Source organism: Eptatretus burgeri, chromosome 10 (genome assembly GCF_056783735.1).
Source record: "Eptatretus burgeri isolate ZD-2024b chromosome 10, Ebu_testis_v1, whole genome shotgun sequence".
Classification (NCBI taxonomy): domain Eukaryota; kingdom Metazoa; phylum Chordata; class Myxini; order Myxiniformes; family Myxinidae; genus Eptatretus; species Eptatretus burgeri.
The window spans coordinates 17,672,416-17,691,987 of record NC_140970.1 but is presented as its reverse complement, the minus strand read 5'-3'; the positions used below and the strand labels follow the sequence as shown (position 1 = coordinate 17,691,987).

At 42.8% G+C, this 19,572-nt stretch overlaps 1 protein-coding gene across 4 annotated transcripts in view; it reads right to left on the bottom strand.

Annotated features, from left to right (window-relative positions):
* Positions 1-9,253: 9,253 nt before the first annotated feature.
* Positions 9,254-19,572, bottom strand: part of LOC147018013 (protein FAM3C-like) — a 48,764-nt gene continuing 38,445 nt past the window's right edge. For 3 of the 4 annotated variants that reach the window (XM_085897209.1, XM_085897208.1, XM_085897211.1), the window contains 3 exons: positions 18,315-18,399; positions 17,574-17,700; positions 10,787-12,891 (listed from right to left, as the gene is read on the bottom strand). In XM_085897209.1, the coding sequence (XP_085753335.1) occupies positions 12,802-12,891; positions 17,574-17,700; positions 18,315-18,399 (302 nt within the window). In that variant the 3' untranslated portion in view covers positions 10,787-12,801. Of the gene's footprint in view, positions 10,347-10,786; positions 12,892-17,573; positions 17,701-18,314; positions 18,400-19,572 lie in introns of those variants that run through there. The other variant, XM_085897210.1, reaches the window with a different exon arrangement.

Genomic DNA, 19,572 nt, shown 5'->3' with positions numbered 1-19,572 from the left:
GTATTCCCCTGACCTTACTCCTCCAGACTTCTTCTCGTGGGGGTATCTCAAGGACAGGATCTATGGAAACTCTAGGCCTCAGACTCTTGATCAGCTGAAGGAAAACATCCACCGAGAAGTCCAGAACATTCCTCAGGAAACATTTCCCAAAGTGATGGAGAACATGACAACGCGTTTGCAGGCAGTGATCGGACAACGTGGAGCCTACGTCGAACATGTGGTCTTAAAGAAAATGACGATTCTATCCCAAAATTTAAATTTTGGTGGCAATTTTGACATTGGTACAATAAACTTCAACCTTTCAGCTTTCTATCCAGCCATATATCTTTTTAAAAAATATATGTTATGGCCATCCTCTTTGCAGATGAAAAGTTGTATTTTTTTGGGGACACCTTGTATATGTATATATACACATGTTGTTTTGATTTTAGAAGACCCCAGGAAGTCAAATCCAACACATAAAGAACCCAGGAGTTCAGATATATCCATAGTATTTTTCTTTGTTCGACGACCTCTCTCCTTGTATTAGTGAACAGGGAAATGCATTGTGTTTGTGCAGCAAGATTCAAACCCCCTTTGTGACTCTTCTTCTTCTAAATCTCTTCTCTTCTTATCGCTAACCCCATCCATCTGAATCTCTCTCCACACCTCTTTGCAGCGCATCCATATACACTTTGCAATGCACAACATTACACTTTACCAAACCAATAGTAAAATCCATCACATATTCAACAGCCATCAGCATAATGTGGTGCAGACCGGTGATGCCAACCTCCTAAGCTTTAAATTAGCCCCAGATTTTCTTGGGCGGGACTCATTCCCTCCCAGCCATTCCTTCGCACCACCATTCATACCTTTCATTCTCTCCCAGGCCACTGTCCCACATTCACCCCACATTCATTCCTGTGGATGAATATGTCCAGGGCAAAACCTTCATCTGGATTCCAGTCATTCCCTAATGCTATGCAATAAAATTGTGCCAGAAATGCCCCAAAGTGGCTCTTACCACCCATCGTACGGCACCAGAAGAACTGCACGAGATCCCTGAGGCCAAGCGAGTCTGACCAAAGCGGGGTTTGATCAAGCGAGACAGCTTGGGCCCTGGCATAACTGCTTGCAGTTATAAAGCGCGCTTCTAGTTACGACTTAATTTGGTGCGAAATCACGTACTTAAGCAATTTTGCTTTGACGAGGGATTTCCCACTCCTCAGGTTTGAATCTCACTCAAATGCCACCAGATGTTGCAGCTGTTGGGTTCATCCAGTTGCCCGTTTGAGTCTCGATAAACCGCGTCAAAGCAGCCACGACGGTGAAGTGATTTGATTGTTCTGACATCGGATCATGTGCCTGTCTGCTCTCTCTATTGAGTGCAGCCTGTGGCTGCTGGTTGCATCATTGGTTGGGACGCAGCTATGCCGCTGATGCAGTGTACCCCTTACCAGTACACTGGTGCTCATTTTGCTGACCTCGGAAGGATGACAGGCTGAGTCAACCTCCTGGTGTGTATTAATTCAGTGGCCAACGCGGCTTGAACTCAGGGCCCTCGGCTCCCAAGCCGCCACCCTAACCACTAAGCCAACACCATGCTTTGCCTGTCTGCTACGACACCGTATTCCTTAATTTCCGAAGTCCTTAAGGCCTCACGTGTGTCAAAGGAGTAAAGACCAGAAAAAATGACAAGACTGAAATGCATAGGCAGTCCGGCAGAACACAGTAAGTTTCATTTGAGATACTCCCTGGTGGAAAAACAGTTCATGCCGCTGACTGCACCCAGCTCAAGAGAAGAGGGTGGGCGTGGCCTGCTGTGGTGGAGCTGGAGTGGCACAGGCATCCTTTTGGGGAGGAACACTATTGCGACAAGTGTTGAGCTTCCCTCATAAGCTCTCGTGTCAGCCCTATTTATAGCCGACTCACCCGACAATAGTGAAGTCATTGGCCCCTTCCCACTGATGCTTTTGGCCCAGAGCCAGTTTGTGGTGGGGAATCCCTCCTGACTTTTTACCCAGATTGTGCTGTTGGTGTCAGACTGATAAGGTTGGTGGTGGCGCTTTTCTGGCCTCCACTTGTGTTGTTGGCCTGTCGGATGCTTAAAAGACATTTAGGACAAATTACAAAGGTGAGTACATTAAAAACAGGATGAAGAGATGGTGGTTTTAGACAAACATTGGGTAATAGAAGACTGCAGATTTTTCTTGGCAATCATTATACTGGGTGATTTGCCATTGCTTTCCAAGCAGTAGTGAAGGCAGGAATTTGGAATTTGGCCAGGGTACCAGTGATAGCTTGCCTACTCTACACCAAGGAAATGGTGGGAACTTTAACTTTCACCAACTAATGCCGACAGACAGGGCGCCCAGTTTAACGTCTGTCCGAAGAACGGCACACACATTGATGGATCACCCAGTCTGTGAAACATCAGGATGACAGTTTATAGCCGGGTCAAAATTCAAACCCAAGCTAAAGAGCTGAGAGGGGAATGTGTGTACCTCTCAGCCATCCTGCCAGTCAAATATAAATAAATACTTCATTGAGAAGTTTCTGTTTTTGTGGTTATATGTTTGTTTGATTTGTATGTAGTCCTGAACTGCTGGACGGAATGACTTGAAAACAAGTGGTTGCATTTGAGGGGCGTACAGCAAGGTTAAAAAAAAACCCACCTGTCTCTAAGCATCAGAATGATGGGAGGACAAGGAAACAAGGAAAACAGACACAGGTGAAGGCCATTCGGCCCATCATGGCTGCATGAACACCATACTAATTTATCAACACAAGAAGAAAATGCAAACTTTTAAATATATTTTAAAATCTATTTATTTTAAGTTTTTGTCTTTTTTTTTCTTCCACCCCCGCACCTCAGGGAAGGGGACATGGGCTTGGTTAAAACCACATAACACCCTTTGATGAGACCCCCACCAACAGCACTCCGTACACAATCACCCATCAATGCTCAAACTACCCTAAAAGTCCTGCCAACATCCCAATACCCCTCGATCTCCATAACTTCCGGGTTCCTATATAATTCTAATTTAAAGTTGTCTACTGTTTCTGCTGCCTCTACCTTTCCAGGGAGACCATTCCATGCATTAACTACTCTCTGAGTGAAAGTCCCCTGCCTAACTACCATCTTAACTCTCTTCTTCTTTACTCTCAGGCTATGGCCCCTGGTTCTATCACTGTCTACTCTGTTGAATAATTCATCTGCCCTTATTTTATCGATACCTTTCATTATCTTAAACATCTCTATCATATATCCTCATAACCACTTCCTTTCTAGTGAATAAAGCCGTCTCCTTCAACCGCTCCTCAGAGCTGAGTCGAGATAGGCCCGGAAGCAATCTTGTCTCCGTGTGCTGAACCCTCTCGATGACGTCAATGTCCTTCCTGAACTGTGGTGACTAAAACTGTACACAATATTCTAGATGTGGCCCTCACTAAATTCCTGTACAATGTGAACACCACCTCTTTTGATTTATAAATAATCCCCCTCCTTATACAGCCGAAAACCAGATTTGCTCCACCTATTGCTGCCTGGAATTGTGCTGCCTGCTTTCCTCCCCTATTTATTACCATACCCAGATCCTTCTCTTGTGTGACACACTCCAAAATTACCCCTTGCATCCTGTAATCTCTATTGTTCTTTCCCATCCCCAACACCTTACACCTGCTCAGGTTAAATTCCATCTGCCAATCTTTTGCCCAATCTATACAAGTATCAATACTTTCCTGTATCTGATCACTGCCCCTTCTGCTATCCACGTGACATTCAAGCTTTGTGCCATCTGCAAATTTGGAAAGCTTACTTTTCACTCAATTATCCAAATCATTAATTGAAATAATGAATAGTAATGGTCCGAGTACTAATCCCTGAGGTACCCCACCACTTACATCTTCCCAACAAGATATCCTCCCACTCACAGCCACTCTTTGCTTCCTATTACTAAACCAGTTTGCAATCCAATTTGCTACCTGACCAGCCACTCCACAAGCCCTCACTTTGGCTAACAACCTCTGATGTGGTACCTTATCAAATGCCTTCTTCAAGTCGAGATATACTATGTCCACTGCCTTGCCATCATCCACTCAATCAGACACTGTTTCAGAGAACTCTAAAAGATTTGTTAAACAGGAACTACCTTTGGTAAACCCATGCTGACGACCTTTAATTAGTTTGTATTTGTTTAAAGGGTTCCTCATCTGGTAGTTAATTAGTCTCCAACACCTTTCCCACAACTGAAGTCAAGCTAACAGGTCTCTAGTTTCCCAATTCTTCTCTGGATCCTTTCTTAAATAATGGTGTTACATTTGCTGCTCTCCAATCCTCCGGTACCTGTCCTAACTCCAGTGAACGATTGAAAATATCCGTTAACATCTCGCTTACCTGCTCAGCCACCTCCATCAATACTCTCGGTTACATATTATCTGGACCTTATCTCCTCTTAGATTACCTAGCTATTCCTTTACTTCCTCCACTCCAACCTGGATCTTCTGTCAAAGCCCTTCCTCACCTCCTTGATAAATACTCTCAGCTATTGGCAATTCTCCTGATTGTTCTTGTGTAAAAGTTGAAGAAAAATACCTTTTTAATAAGCCTGCCATCTTACTTTCATCACTAACCACTCTCCTAGTGTTATTCCTCAATGGGCCCACACTGGTCCTAACTTGTTCTTTTCCCCTGATATATTTAAGGAAAGCCTTGCTCATATGTTTAATATTCTTAGTCATGTCCTTCTCATACTCTCTTTTGGCTTGCTGAGTTATTTTCTTAACTTACCTCTGTTTACTCCAATAGTGATATAAATCTCATTCCAGTCCTGTTATTTTAAACCTAATAAATGCCTTCTGCTTCTCCTTAATCGTGTTCCTTATCTCACTAATCAACCACCCTGGTCTCTTTCTACTTCTAGTTTTACACCTCATTGGAATGTACTTACTCTGCACTCTTCACATTTCGTCCTTAAATGTTTCCCATTTCTCTGATGCTGATTGTCCTGTTGTTGGAGTCTCCCAATCTACATCACCCAACTCTCTCCTCATACCCTCAAAGTTTGCTTTCCTGAAATCGAATAGCCTTACCTGACTATCCTGAACTCTCACCCTTAACATAATCTTTGCCTACACAATGTTATGGTCACTTGCTCCAAAATGCTCCCCGTCCTCCACCTCTTCCATCATATTGGGATCGTTACTTAAAAGGAGGTCTAACACTGCACTCCCCCAAGTGGGCTTATCTACAAACTTGGTTAAAAAGCAATCCTGGACTAAAACTAGGAAATCCTCATCTGCTCTGCCCTTTCCCTGTTTCTGGACCCAATCTATCCCTGGCAAGTTAAAATCCCCCATAATTAATACTCTTCCCTTACAACATTCCCTTTTGAATTCTTCATGTACTCCCCCTTCCTTCTCTTCCTTCCACATTTATTTCTTCCTTAATGTCACTCTTTCTCTTGATGCAATGCTGTCCTGTACCCAGATTGCTACTCTTCCTCCTATTCTCTCCTTCCTATCACACCAATACATCTTGTAGCCTTCTAATCCTGTCCTCCAGTTACTCTCCTCCTTAAACCAAGTCTCACTCACTGCAACTATATCGTACTCCTCGCTATCTCCATTCGCTTCAAGCTCTTCCATCTAATTAATTAAACTTCTGGCATTGGTATAGAATATATTTAACTTTCCCTTCCTGAAATTACATTTTCTTGCCTGGCCTGACTCATCACAATTACTTCATCCGTTCCTTCCTTAATAACTTCTCCACCCTTCTCTGACCTTAAAAAGCCTGAATTCCTTCCTCAATTCCCACTGCAAACCTTTGTGCTTCCTTTCTATTTAGCATATGTCCATAATTCCAGAAACACTCCCTTTGTCCCCAAAATGATTCCCATTACTTCTTTCATGGAAAACCTTCCTCCCTCCACCATTCTTCCAGCCATTGGTTGACCTCTATTGCTCTGTTCATAATTTCTATATCGTTTCCTAATCTTGGAAGAATCCCAGAAAACATGCCTCACTGTTGCGAATCTGGAAGCCATGAGCACACAGACATTCAGGTTCCGATAGCTTAGTTATTTCGATAAGTATTTGTTTTATAGATAGCTTCCATCCCCTAGTCTAATGGATGAATAAATGTAAATGCGCTGTGGTTATTTTAATAATCAGGTTTTCTTTTATTTAACAACACCAACGATAACGCCGGCTCCGAGAAATGGGTTGCGACAGCCCCCACCCAATGCTGAACGAACTGAATTCCATGCCCTAATATGGACATAAATCAGCTCGCGTGGGGGACTCGAAGAAATGGGATGCGACAGCCCCCACCGTCGGCGAATGATTCACGCTGGAAGCGAGCCGTGCCTGAGAGGGATAAGAAGGGAAGAGAGAGAGACGGAAATTTGTTGTTGTTCTTCTTCTGAGTCCTCCTTGGTTCTTGTTTGTGGGTCTTGTTCGGTTCTTTTGCTCTTCTTGGTTGGTGGTTCTTCGGGGGAATCAACGCAGCGAACTGGGAAGGATCAGGCCTCGTCTCACCAGCGCGTGTTCCAGAGCGCATGGGGATCCGCCGGAGCTCGGAAAGCTGATCACGGCTCGCGGTGGTTGGATTCAGCTCGCCCTCGCTGGTGCCCGGTCCGAAAAACTCGAAGACCACACAAGATGGGCAGGTCCGAGGCAGAATCTGGTCTTCAGCCCGACTGTCCTCCGGGCTGGATGTCCGAATAAAGACCATTGGTCCGATTCTTTGGGTGTGTGCGTATGTGTGTTTGTGGTGCCAGTATAGTAATTACTGAACTGTATAAGTGCTCTTGTTGTACATACCTTGCGTACGTGCTTAGTAAATTCGGTTTAGCTCTGCCCTTATGTGCTCCCCTCCTCCACAATTGTGAATAAATACCCCGATTGTTAAATGGTTCAGCTCGTTCGCGTCTATTTTCATTGACTGAGCCTGCTGCGTGTTGGAAAGTTAGCCAGACCGTGGCCATTATAACAGGGTATTCGGGACCGACGGAACTCTGCGATCAAACCGCTCGGATCGCACACGGAACAAGTACGCTGAGCAGCTCGTTCCGTACGGGTGCCGTCGAGGGTGTGGAGACTCGGTAAATCGCCACGTGGTCTCTCGGTATTTTGAAAATTGGCGAATAACCCTGTACCACGTGGTAGAAATATTGACCCTTCACGGTCCAAAAAGGGACCCGTACTTCTCCGGAGTTTTCCGAAGAAGTACAATCTGAATTCCGGGCGATCGGTCGAGCCGACTCTGTAGCTCCATCTCGCGGCCGATGCGCGGCCCCGCAACATCACAACCCTTTGCTTTTAGCCGCTTACCCAATATCCTGTATCTATTTTTCAAAACTTCTGAGTGAACTTTCCCCATATCATTTGATCCAAGGTGTACCACAACCAACTTCTTCCTGCCATGACCCAATACAATATTGTCTATCCTTCCTTCAATGTCCCCAACTCCTGCTCCTTCAAAACTACACAGAATTATTTGTTTACATTCCTTCCTGCAGAATGAAGAATCAACATATTTAATTCTCATCACCCACAAAAACTGTCTCCCATACCTCATGTCTACAAATTAATATTGCTGCAACTACACCACTGCCTGTACCAGATGCACCTCCACCACTGCCTGCCCCCGCTGCACCTCCGCTATTGCCTGCCCCCACTGCACCTCCGCCACTGCCTGCACCCGCTGCACCTCCACCACTACCTGCCCCTGCTGCACCTCTGCCACTGCCTGCCCCCAATTTCTCTTTGGAAATGTGTGATATCGCACTGCTTCCGGTAGAAAGGGATATTACAAGATTTATTAAAATTGGTTCGAGGGTTGATTAAACCATCCGGAATTCTAGGGGAATTATTCAATCAGGAAGAATGGGTTATAAGCCAGTTTATATAATTATACAAGCTTGAGGTGAGTCTGCCGCGATAGTGCAGATAGTACATTTACTTTTGAGATGTCTAGTCGGGATTGGAATTGCGGCCCGAGTATAAACTGTTAGATTTGTGTTTTATAACCTGTTGCATAATCTCTTAGATGGACATTACGCTGGTTGGCGTGTCAGTCAGCGTGATGTCAAAGAACAAATTCCAAATTTGTTTTTCACAAAGAATAAGCACGTGATCACCAGCACTCTGAACAAATTCCAAATTCCTGCCACCTACAATTGAACGTCAGGCTTTGCTCGCCGGATCATGAAGAGCCTTGGCCTAACTTCCACCACAATAAAGTGGAATCAATTAGGGGCCGTTAAATAGTAGACATGAGCCACTCTGCTGTTTTATTCTGTTTGTTACAAAAATTAGTAGAGAAGTGCACTTTGCCTTTTTTGTTTGGATTAGCTGTGCTATTTGTTGTTGGCCATGTATAAAACCAACTCAAAATCATGTCAAGTCACAAGCCAAACTTATTGTCAATCTTAAACACTTTATCAATTTTCTTTGCTTTTCATTCTCTTCTGAAATTTGTCTTTTTCACCTGTCTTGTCTGCAGCATGTGTCTGTTATCAGTTCTGGCCATGCTCTGTGTCACCAGGCAAAACATCTTGATTGTATTTGGAAGAATGAAAACATTTCCACTGCATATGGTGTGCCATCCATGCGTCGTTATCAAAGAGAAAGACTGACTTTTAAAGAATGAAAGAAAAAAAGTGTTTGAAACATTCGTTGATGTGCAAGCACATCTTGCATACCTATCTGCTGAGGGTTTGTCACACCTTTATATCCAGAACCATTGTGTGAGTGAGTAGGCAGTAAACATTTTATACAATGGACAATGTTGAAATAATCATATATTTCACTAAGGAGTTCATATTTTCTGGTGTTATAGAGCAGGATAAAATTGTAAGATGGATGTTTAGCAGCTCGGTCATCCCACCTAATACACAAGAACGTAAGGATTAAGGCATCAGCTTTTTTACCTCTTAACATTTGGATTTTAAACGTGCTCTACTTCATGACAGATGTTCACATGAAACCAAGTTATGATCGAGTTGAACAATGATGGCTTCACGTCTCATCACCAGGTGTTCCAAGACACACCAGGCCTCGCATTCCTGCATGGAGCTCCTGGGTCAGCCTGAGAATTCAGGAATCCCAGGACTCTGGGTGGATCCATGCACCTGCAGTGTGTCCCTTTGTATTACACACCAGACAAGCATCCTAACTCTCTGCCCATTTGAACTCTGCAACTTCTGTTGTAGCCTGAAAGAGCATCTTTGAATTTCCATGAGAAAATCATTCTTGCATTCAGACATGAGGCACAGTTTACTTTATTTGGTCACTTTGGCCAGATTCTCAAGCATGGAAGAAGCCAAAGGGAATGATCACCATACTTAAAAACCCTCATTGTTGCCCTAAGAAAAGTGAAAACGTTCATGAAAATAGAATTTGGAGCATTTCTGAAATGGATGCAGACACTTTCACGATGTTTTTGGCAGGTTTCATCCCAAGAACAGTTCCTCCATCAACACCAGAAACGGAATCTGCACAGTTTCCATTTCTCCTCGGAGACTTCTCCCGTATGCACGTCCCAAACTCCCTCGATTTCCAGCAGCTGGAGGTGCGCAGATCTGCTGCCCTCAGCTCATCGGACTTCACACAAAGAAATCTTTATTATTTGCCTTGTGAGTGCAATGCCTTTCAGGAAGGGTCCCACTATGGTTTGCATTCTGGCCGACATGACACTGCCCTTTGGAAAGAATATAAATGTAAAAAAAAAAAATCATCTCCTTCCATTGTTGTTCCATCTTCCCAGCTGAACATTTATGCACACACAATTTATCTTAAGAAGCATAGGGAAAGCAATTCGTTGAAAGGCAAACTACATTTTAAATTATCAACACTCAAATGGTTAAAAAAAACCAGGCAACTGCCGTTCGTGTTGTACAGCAGGTGGCACAGTTTAACATCTTCAAGCTGGATATCCCTTTGGCTTATTAAGGTTGCAACTTGTTGTTGCAAAAAAAAAACAAAAAAAAACAACAAAACAGGTCTGTGTTGGTACACACTAATAAATAAATAAACACATGGAAAGGGGAGAGGTTTGAGTTAATAGATTAAAAAAAACGAAACAAATAATACATGTGAGCAAGTCTGTAAAAGGCACAAGGAAAATGAAAAATGAAAAAAAAACAAAAAAATTATGAAAACAAAATTCAGAAGAGATGCCACAAAAATCCAGTTCAAGAAACTTTGAGAAATATTTAAACAGATGTTCCTTATGAAAACGTTCAGCTCCCCAATCCTTGGTCTGCAGGCAATTTAACCCGATTGGCTTAAACTGCATGGGGTGACTCAGATAACATGCAGAGCTTCTTTCTTCACGGTATGAATCAACACACGAACCGCTGGATGTGGAACAAATACATTTCTATTCTCCATTATGTGGTATAGTTTAAGAAAACTCCCTTGATGTACTGAGGCATCCATCATACAACATGCCATGTACCATTCGTAATGTCTTAATGGACAATTTTTTTGAAATCGAAGGTGATACGATGAAGTCACAAGTGATCTATACCTATGACACTGGTGATAAGCTTGAACACATGAACAATCTTGTGATGCCGACACAAATGGAATGAGATTTAAGAACGCAGCTAATCTCGGATCTGTGACGGTATTCATGGCACGGATTAATTGGGGACATGAGCTTTAGTACGAACGTTTAGTACACGGCGAAGATGGTTTGTCCAAAAGATTTTTTAAATCCACCCTCTTTCTGGGAGATAAAAAACAAACAAACAAAAACAACAAAACAACAACAAAAAAACCTTTCTCAGAGACATTAGTTTAAAGTTTTATTACTTGCTATGTACAATTTACCCTCCTTCCCACAAGGTTAATTTGGACTGAACAATGACTGTACACACACAAAAAAAATATAAATCAGCTCAAGGTCAAACAATCATCAGGAAATGCCCAGTTCAGAAATTAATGCTGGGGGGGAAGTCTCCAAGTGTGAGGAAAACCATGATATCTACTGCATATACTTCGCTGTGATAGATTGGAGATAAATTACATCCTTGATCCTTGTGTCACGGCCATTCCAAGACAGATAGATAGATAGATAGATAGATAGATAGATAGATATAGAGAGAGATAAAGATAGAGATAGAGAGAGATATTTTTTCGTGATAGTGGTATAATCATCCCATAACTTCACAGATTATTTGAGCACTTTACTGGGGAGTTCCATGGGCAAATAGACCCCGATGGGGATAATTTCCTTTCTGGGGCAAGTTAGAACAGTACTTTGGAAGGCGATAATTCACCTACTCCTCATCAAAACAGGCTGTGGGATCTTCAATGTCCATGAGCAATAAATGCAAGCAGACGGATCCCCGATTAAACGCCTCTCTGTGGGCTGGCACATGAGCCAGGCGCCGGGGTTTTGTTCTGTATGCTCCCTGCAAATTAGGTGGTTTTCGCCTGGTCCCCGTGGTGGCCTGAACCAGTTGCGTGCTGGATGCGTCAATGGTTGCAGCATGAGGCTGGCATGGGTTTTGCTAGTCTATGGCTCCCGTTGGGATGCCAATCTGGCCTGCTTGGTCCCACCCATATCTCACTGTGGCGGCGGAGGGTGGCGAGCCATGGCAGAATGAGACTCCTCCGATGGCTTTCCATACTTGTACATATTGTTATGTGCTGTGATCTCAAACCCTATGGTGGTTCGGTACCTCGCTTTCCGGGCATGTCAGATTATCTCAGAAATCGAATGATGTGTCGGAGTACGGACTACATCCTAATGATGGGTGCAGGCCCTGCCCTGCCTGTAAAGCACCGGTCCGACAGTTTACAGTCCGGTCAAGAATCAAACACAGACGAGGCAGCTCAGAGGTAAATGCTCGATCTTTGTGCCATCCTATTAGACAGAGAGCGATTTCCAGCTGTGATAAACCAGGTCCAGAACACAGTAATAGAGGCAGTACAACAGCTCAGCAAGCTTGACTTTGAGCAATTAAGTCCAGGTTCATTTCCCTGAAAAAATGAATTCTGCTACAAAGCATTACATGAGTGTTGTACAAGGCAGAGCACATAACAAGGTCGGCATTAATATGGTCGTCCCATTTGCAATCGTGTGGGCATTCAAGATTTCATGGTATACAAGAGTAAGCCAAGGCCAACTCCACCCTGCCGATATAATTTCAGGTTAGTCTTAGTGTGGTTAGAGATGTAAAGGTAATTCAATGACAAGAATAACAAGACACGGGATACAGGGGAGGGTGCGGACACAGTGAAAGAGTATGGGGGGGGGCATAGTGCCAAAAATCCCCCCCAAAATTAAATTATTAAAAGAGAAATAACATTTCCTTCAGTATTATTTCTCCTCCATCCCAGATTCTATTGATGCACTTCATTTTAAACCAATAATCATCTCAGAGTAATTTAGGTGGCATGAGTTTCTTCTTCACCTGCATACAATAGATTTCATATTGCACAACAACAGAATTTGCTTTCCAACAAACTTCTATTCAAAATAAAAAAAAATTATATATATATATATATATATATATATATATATATATATATATATATATATATATATATATATATTACTTCACATTGCAGATTATGCAAATCCTGATGCAACAGCTTTTGTGCCATGATCAATGCCCTTAAAGCAGACAGTCACAATTGTGTCGAGGAAATAAACACAAAAACCATCGATAACTTATCAGCATCAATCCACAGGGAAAAACAAGGAACTGCATCCATTTTTGTAAAGTGGCACAAAAACATCGTATCTTCAAGCCATGGGAATGGTTATCAGTACCGATGGATGAGAGTGGGTAAAGTGGATCAGTCCTTCCTTGCTGGAAGACACCCAGACATCTCCACAACCTCCGGCCAACCATCATACTTGTTTGTATTCTTGTTGTGCTTTGCCAGCTGTGGATTTGGTGGAGAGAAGAGAAAGGTTTAAAGATTGTAAAACAGTTTTATTTGTGACAGGTTGGCATGTTTGGGCTGGCAGGAGAGTCAAAACGACATGTCCACTTGCCTCTGAGCTGTCTGGCTTGGGCTCCAATCTTAGCCCAGCTGGAAACTGCTTTACAGCCGGGGTAAGATTCGAGTCATCAGGGTGTTTAGATCTAGGCCTGGTGCTTCGCAGGCGATTCATCAGTATGCGAGTCGTCCCTCAGATAGACATTAAAATGAGCGTCCCATCTACCAACATCAGTTGGTGGAGATCAAGCATCCCACGGTGTATTTTACAAAGAGTAAGACAGTTATTGTGGGCATTCTGAACAATTGACCAATTACTGCACCCTCAGTCATGAATCCTGAGTTATAGTGGCGACTCAAGGATTGCACAACCTTGCCAAGTGACTCCTTCAGCAGTGTGTGTGCGTGTGCGTGTGCGTGTGCGTGTGCGTGTGCGTGTGCGCACGCGCGCATACATGCATTTTGACATGTTTTGTATTCCCATCAAAACATGACGTTAAGGATGTTGGGATCTCAGGTTCAATTTCGATTTAGAGGCAATGGGGGGAGGGATTTTAAATAATAAAAAAAATACTGTGAATGAAAAAAAATAAAATAAAATAAATTAATATTGGAATGAAAATGAACTCTTCAGGGTTAAAAGGTTAGTTAGCTGATTAGTTAAACTTACATCACAATTTGCATGCCCAGAGTGCATGTAGAATCCAAAGGTCTGCGAAGATAGTGTTTATCAGGGCGTTGTCTCCCCTCCATCCCTTTGTATTATTTAACTGTTAAATGTGCTTTTTCTCATTTATTTATTTGATTAATACCATTTTCCTTTCTCCTCACCAGCATATCAACGAGGTCCTCAAGTCAAATACCACACGTGTCTCTTTCACATCGGACCAATCGACGGTGTGCTCGAGCAGGGCAACCAAACGGCATGCCTGATGTCACGCAAGGGACCGTTTGAAACGGGTTGTTTCCGAGAAATTTTAGTTGAAAACTGAGAACCTCATTGGTGAGGTCTGTGTCATATAAGGGGGGTGGGGTGGGGGGGAGCAAGGCCTCACAACCCGTTGGTATACACTCCGGGAGGGAGGAGGGAGCGCAGAGCATGGGAGGAAGGAGGGGGTGTAGTGTGGAGGGGAAGGGGTGTTCTGGATATGTTTGATTGGGGGGACTTGAGGGAAAGCGGGAGGGGCTGGGGGGGGGAGGAGGGAATGGTCCCCTTATGCTGGCCTTGGTGCAGGATTGAACGAAATTAGGTATAGTAAAACAGCGTGTTGAAACGTGTCATTCCAAACAACGCCCGGACACCGCTCAGAGATGGCTGTTGGGGGTGGAGGGGCTTTGGCAGGATGGTAAGCGTGAGGGAAGAGTAAGGGAAGGAAAGGAGTTTTCCTTTAATCATCAAAAAAGCCATGCCAGTGTTTGTGCGTTTAAAAATTTCCACACCTACGATAAGTTCGAGAATCTCTTAACCTGAGACAAGTTGGGGAATTGATCAGAATAGCAGTTCTGACCGGTAAAAAAAAACCCCCCCAAAACAAACGGCTTTCATTTGTCCATTTTGTACATACTTTGACACTCCTTCATCTTCACGACCTCTGGAGAGGTGTACAAATATGGAGAGGGTTTGGGAGGAAGATAGTGTGAGGGGAGGGGAGGGTAAGGCAGCGAAAGGGGAGGGAGGGTAAGGGGGGAGGTAAAATTCGAGTATCCAGATCCAGATCACCACCAAAACTAAACTGCTTCTTACTGTCACCTACCACTCATCCACCAAGAATCCGTCCACAATTTTTTGAGATATTGTGCTGTATATTGTTTTTGGCATTATCTCACAATGGTGAAGAATCATTAAAAAAGAAAAATCCCATGTCTGGATCTTCACCAAAATCTAATAAATTCATCACACCTGCCCACCAAGTTTTGCCCGAATCCACCCATAACTTTTTGAGATATCCCACTCACCAACAGATAAACAAACAGGGGTGAATACATAACCTCTGTCCACCTTCTGTGCTGGAGGTAATACATCCCCTTTGCCATTAAGTAATCTCTCTTCCCTTGAAAGCAATAATCCCTCCTCCAGATTAAACATCATACAATACCTCCACCTCACCAAAAAACAATACCTTGACCCCCACCCTCTTCTCAACGCAATGCCTTCCATTCCCCATAGCTTAAACAACACCATCCCATAATTTTTTTTTCCCTTAACCATTGCTTGAATGCAACACCTCCCCTTCCACTTAATGTTTTATCACTGATCTCTCTGATACTCTCTCTCTCTTTCTGGAAAGTCCTCTTTATCTCTTTGATGATGACTGCACTCTCTGCAGTGACATTCCTCATCCTTCAGATAGACAGGAAGCAGTCTCTTCACTCTCTTAAGACCTTGACAAAAATCACAAACTGGTCAAACACTTGGAACATGTCTTTCAATCCTGACAAATCTCACACTCACTCTCACTCTCTATCTCTATCCACCACTCTCTCTCCCCCTCTTGAAGTTCAGTCATTCATACTCCTGGGTCTCAATATCAGCCATGATCTTTCTTGGGCAAACCACACTTCAAAGTTGGCCTCCAAAGCCAGTCACCAACTTGCCATCCTCCATCGTGCAAAGTCCTTTCTTGGCACACTTGAACTCTTATTCACATAAAGGCTTTCATCTGCAGCTTGATGGAGTACTGCTCTCCCCTCTGGGCTGGCAACCCTACCTCAAATTTTGCTCAGCTTGACACCATTGAAACCAAGGCCTTCAATATGATTAGAATCTCACACGATGAAGCTGAGTCAATGGACCTATCACTTTGCCATCACAGACTGGTCGTTGGTCTGTCTTCTCCAACCTCATTTCTGGTCTTGTACCCTCTGCTCTTTCTGTGCTTTGCCCCCCTCTCCCACTGAGGTTTCTGCACGGCACATGTGGGCCACCATTAACCCCCTTCTGGTGAAACTCCCAAAATCCAGAATCACCGCTCACTTCCACTCATTCGTTCCTCTTTTCTTCTACCCCCCCCCTCCCAACCTGTGAAACCAACTTCCACATTCTCTTCAATCTCACTCTTTCAACTAGGTGTTCAAGACATCTGTTCAACATCTCATATGATCCCCCATCAAAAACCATGATCCTTTCTACCTTTCTACCCACATTAAACACCACTTTTTTCCAATTTTCTCTTCCTCAGAGTTTGCTTCTGTAAAACTAACAACTTGTACACCACCTGCATCTTCCGCTGCCCCTCATTCTTACCCACATCCATTCTTTGTCCGTCTCAATCTATTTTGTTCCCCAGCCCTGCTTTTGCATCCCCTCTCTTTTTACAGTTCCTCTTGTTCTGTTGCATCCCGATCCATTCTGTGCTCTAGCTCTCTGACCTTGTATCCCAAAAAAATAGTGATGTTGCAATATCTACATTATTGCAAATCTTTTAAAGTCTTACAATTTTCCTGACCCTACCGCCATCCCCTTCCTGGTGAAAACAAACAAAGTGACTCGAAGGGCACTTGGAAGAGCGCATACCTCCGCCACGCAATGCCTGATCCACGAGAACATATCGGGCCCGATACATTTTTGAAATATTATGCTATGTATTGTTTTTGGCCCCATCTCTCAATGGTGAATAAACACTGAAAAAATTCTAGTAGTTCAATCCGGATCCAGATCTTCACCAAAATCTAATCAGTTCGACCTTGTCGACATATTTACCCCCCCCCCCCCACTTCCCCCATGCAGAATAAAATTGTCATTTTCCCCAAAATTTCTTTCCCCTTTGCATTTATCACTGTCTCACTCCAACCATGAGTGGTGTATGCCCAATCGCTGAACCATGCAAACAATGTCAACCTCAATTCAAATAGCAAAGCAAACACTGCTACATGATTGCATTAGTCACCAAATAGTTTACAGCAATTTTTGGGATTGCTCAAACTTCTGTGTATTATTCATGATGGCTTTAGTGTTCTATGTAATAATTTCAGTTTCTGGGTCAGAGTGTTCCATCATGGTCTCCAGCCTTGGGGCCCATTTGTTCGATCATTGCGTAGTTTGAATAAACGCACGCATATATTTATTTGACTCCTTGAACACTTAATAACAATCAACAGTCTGGTAGTTGACTGTATGAGATATAGCAACGGTAGAAGAGCCGAATGACAGCATTTACCATAAACTGGTCGATACCAACAAAAAAATTAGCAGTATGGGTGATGGTTTGAGATGCAAGTTTAATTTTGCAGGAGTTTCTAGACTTGGCACTTGACTATTCAAAATTTTAAGTACTTTTAAGCACTTTCCAGGATAAAATTTAAATTCCAGGAGTTTTAAAGAAATTCCAGAAGGCATGTGAAGCCTGGTTTGAATCCAAAATCTAATCATTTCATCATTGTATGACAGTCCATACTTCTGCCAGGTTTGATTGAAATCCCTTTAGTGGATCACTCTTTATCATGGTAAAAACAAAGTGATAACAGATAGACAACCCGAAAAACAAAATTCCTCTGGACTTCGGGTGCAGAGGCATAAAAAAAAGACCCAACGCACCCCAAAACAAAACGTTACAACACTTATCCAAGGCAATGAATACATTTACAGGTTTATTAAAAAAAAATTTAACCTGCAATTTCTCACCCACCTGCTCAAACGGGCTCTTCCCTTGAATACCTTTTGCACCAACAAACACCCAGTTATCACGGAATGCAAGCTGTCCGATTGAGCTACTTCCAAGAGAAACAAACAGTGCTCTTATCTCATCACTCATCCTGAAAATACAAAGAGGCTTTTGTTACATATCATGCAAGCAATATTATTTTTCTGTTTTTAAAGAAAAGAATGAGTTTTTTTTTAAAGTATTTAAATTTGCTTTATTTGAAAAAGTCATTTCGTACCTATAGACATCATGCTGCCTCTTGCTACATGCACATAAGCAATATCTATGCACTGTTTTCACAACAAGCGAATTTAACTGTTAATTGGAAAAGTGCAAATAATGCCAATTGACACAAAATAAGATGACATGAAAAGGTTTTGACTATATTTTAAAACATTGGGTAAAATAAAAGCGTTTCTAACATTCGTCAGTCAATAAGATGAAATGAATGCACAAATTGTACAAGGGATAGCAGTGTGGTGTAAAGGGGAAAAAACTGGGTTGGGGAGGTAGAGGGAGGGCAGTGGGAGAAATGGAGAGGGAGTGAGGAGAGGGAAGTGTGGCACAACAAACATATCTCAATTAAATAAACTCAGTTTGGCATTAAATTAACGAAGTAAAGAAAAATAGTACAGAATTCCCATACTGATGCATTTCACAGCATTTGACCGACAGAATCTTCTGCCGAAAACACACAATGGCAGCCAAACAATTGCTGTTGCTCACTTCGTCGCTCCGTCATCAAAGGTGGCCACGATAATGACTGTCCCATCCTGAATCAGCCGAAGGAAGCGAAGCAAGTGGAGAACATCTGTGGATGAAGTTTAGACTCAGAACAAATATTATATGCGAGTCTCTTCAGTAGAACATGAGAAATAAAGTCAATATATCACTCTGTGGAACTTAAAACTCATGAAAAGGTTATGCAAGGCACAAATTACCTATTAATATGAAACAAGTACCAATTATGACTAATTTGGCCAGGTGTTCGAAGGCACTACACCTTATTGCATTAATCTCGATCTTCTTCTTCTTCTTCTTCTTCTTCACCAATCTTACCCTTAACTTCCTTTTTAAATTGTTGTGGCAGCATTTCCACAACCACCCCACCTCCACTACCTTCAAATCGAGTTCCCAACTTAACTTTTCATTTATGGTGTGGCCTTATTTTGCAATCCCCTGAAACCCCAGCCGAAACACAAAGGGCCGAATTTACGAAAGGTGCTTAAGAGTTGGACGTGAGTAGAATCGCTAATCGTGCAATGTGATCACCCATTCAAAGTTAATTGCCAGAGTGATTATGTCATGCATGATCAAAACCTAATCACAAGCATTGAAATAACAAATAGAAATTTATACACGTCAGGGTGAGGGCATATTTAAGAGTGTAGGCTTGAAGCAAGTATTGCATGGCTTATAATTGGTAGTTTACATGGGACGGTAAATATGGATGCATTAGGAGAGCTTGAATTTAAGAAGCAGAAGAGGATAGGAATAAGGCAGTTTGCAGAGGTGCATTGAGAATCTTCAAGGAAAGATGCAATCCTTTGGCAATGAATGACAATATCTAATTTATCCAGCATTAGACTCTCAAAGTAATCATTTTGCTGGCAGCTGAAGTTGTGCAAGATGACCTTTTCCCCCCTTGACCTACAGGATGACGTAAAAAAGATCATTTTGTTGAGTGCGAGATGACCTGAATCAATCTACGAAGGAGCAATGCACAGAATCCCTCCAACAACTGTCTGTGGTGCTGCGATTCTATGCAAGTGCATCATTTCAATTGTTGATGTTGGAGATATGCACGGTGTTACACAGGGTAATTGGCTGTTTAGGCCCGCAAAACAAATCGGCTGTTTATCTCCCTTCGTAAATTGCTATTGAGACAGGCGATTAGCTGTGCGCATACAACGATGTTTGTGTCACCATCTCAGGGTTGGATGTGTGCTAGCAAGACGCTCGCTCAGGCCTTTTGTAAACTGGT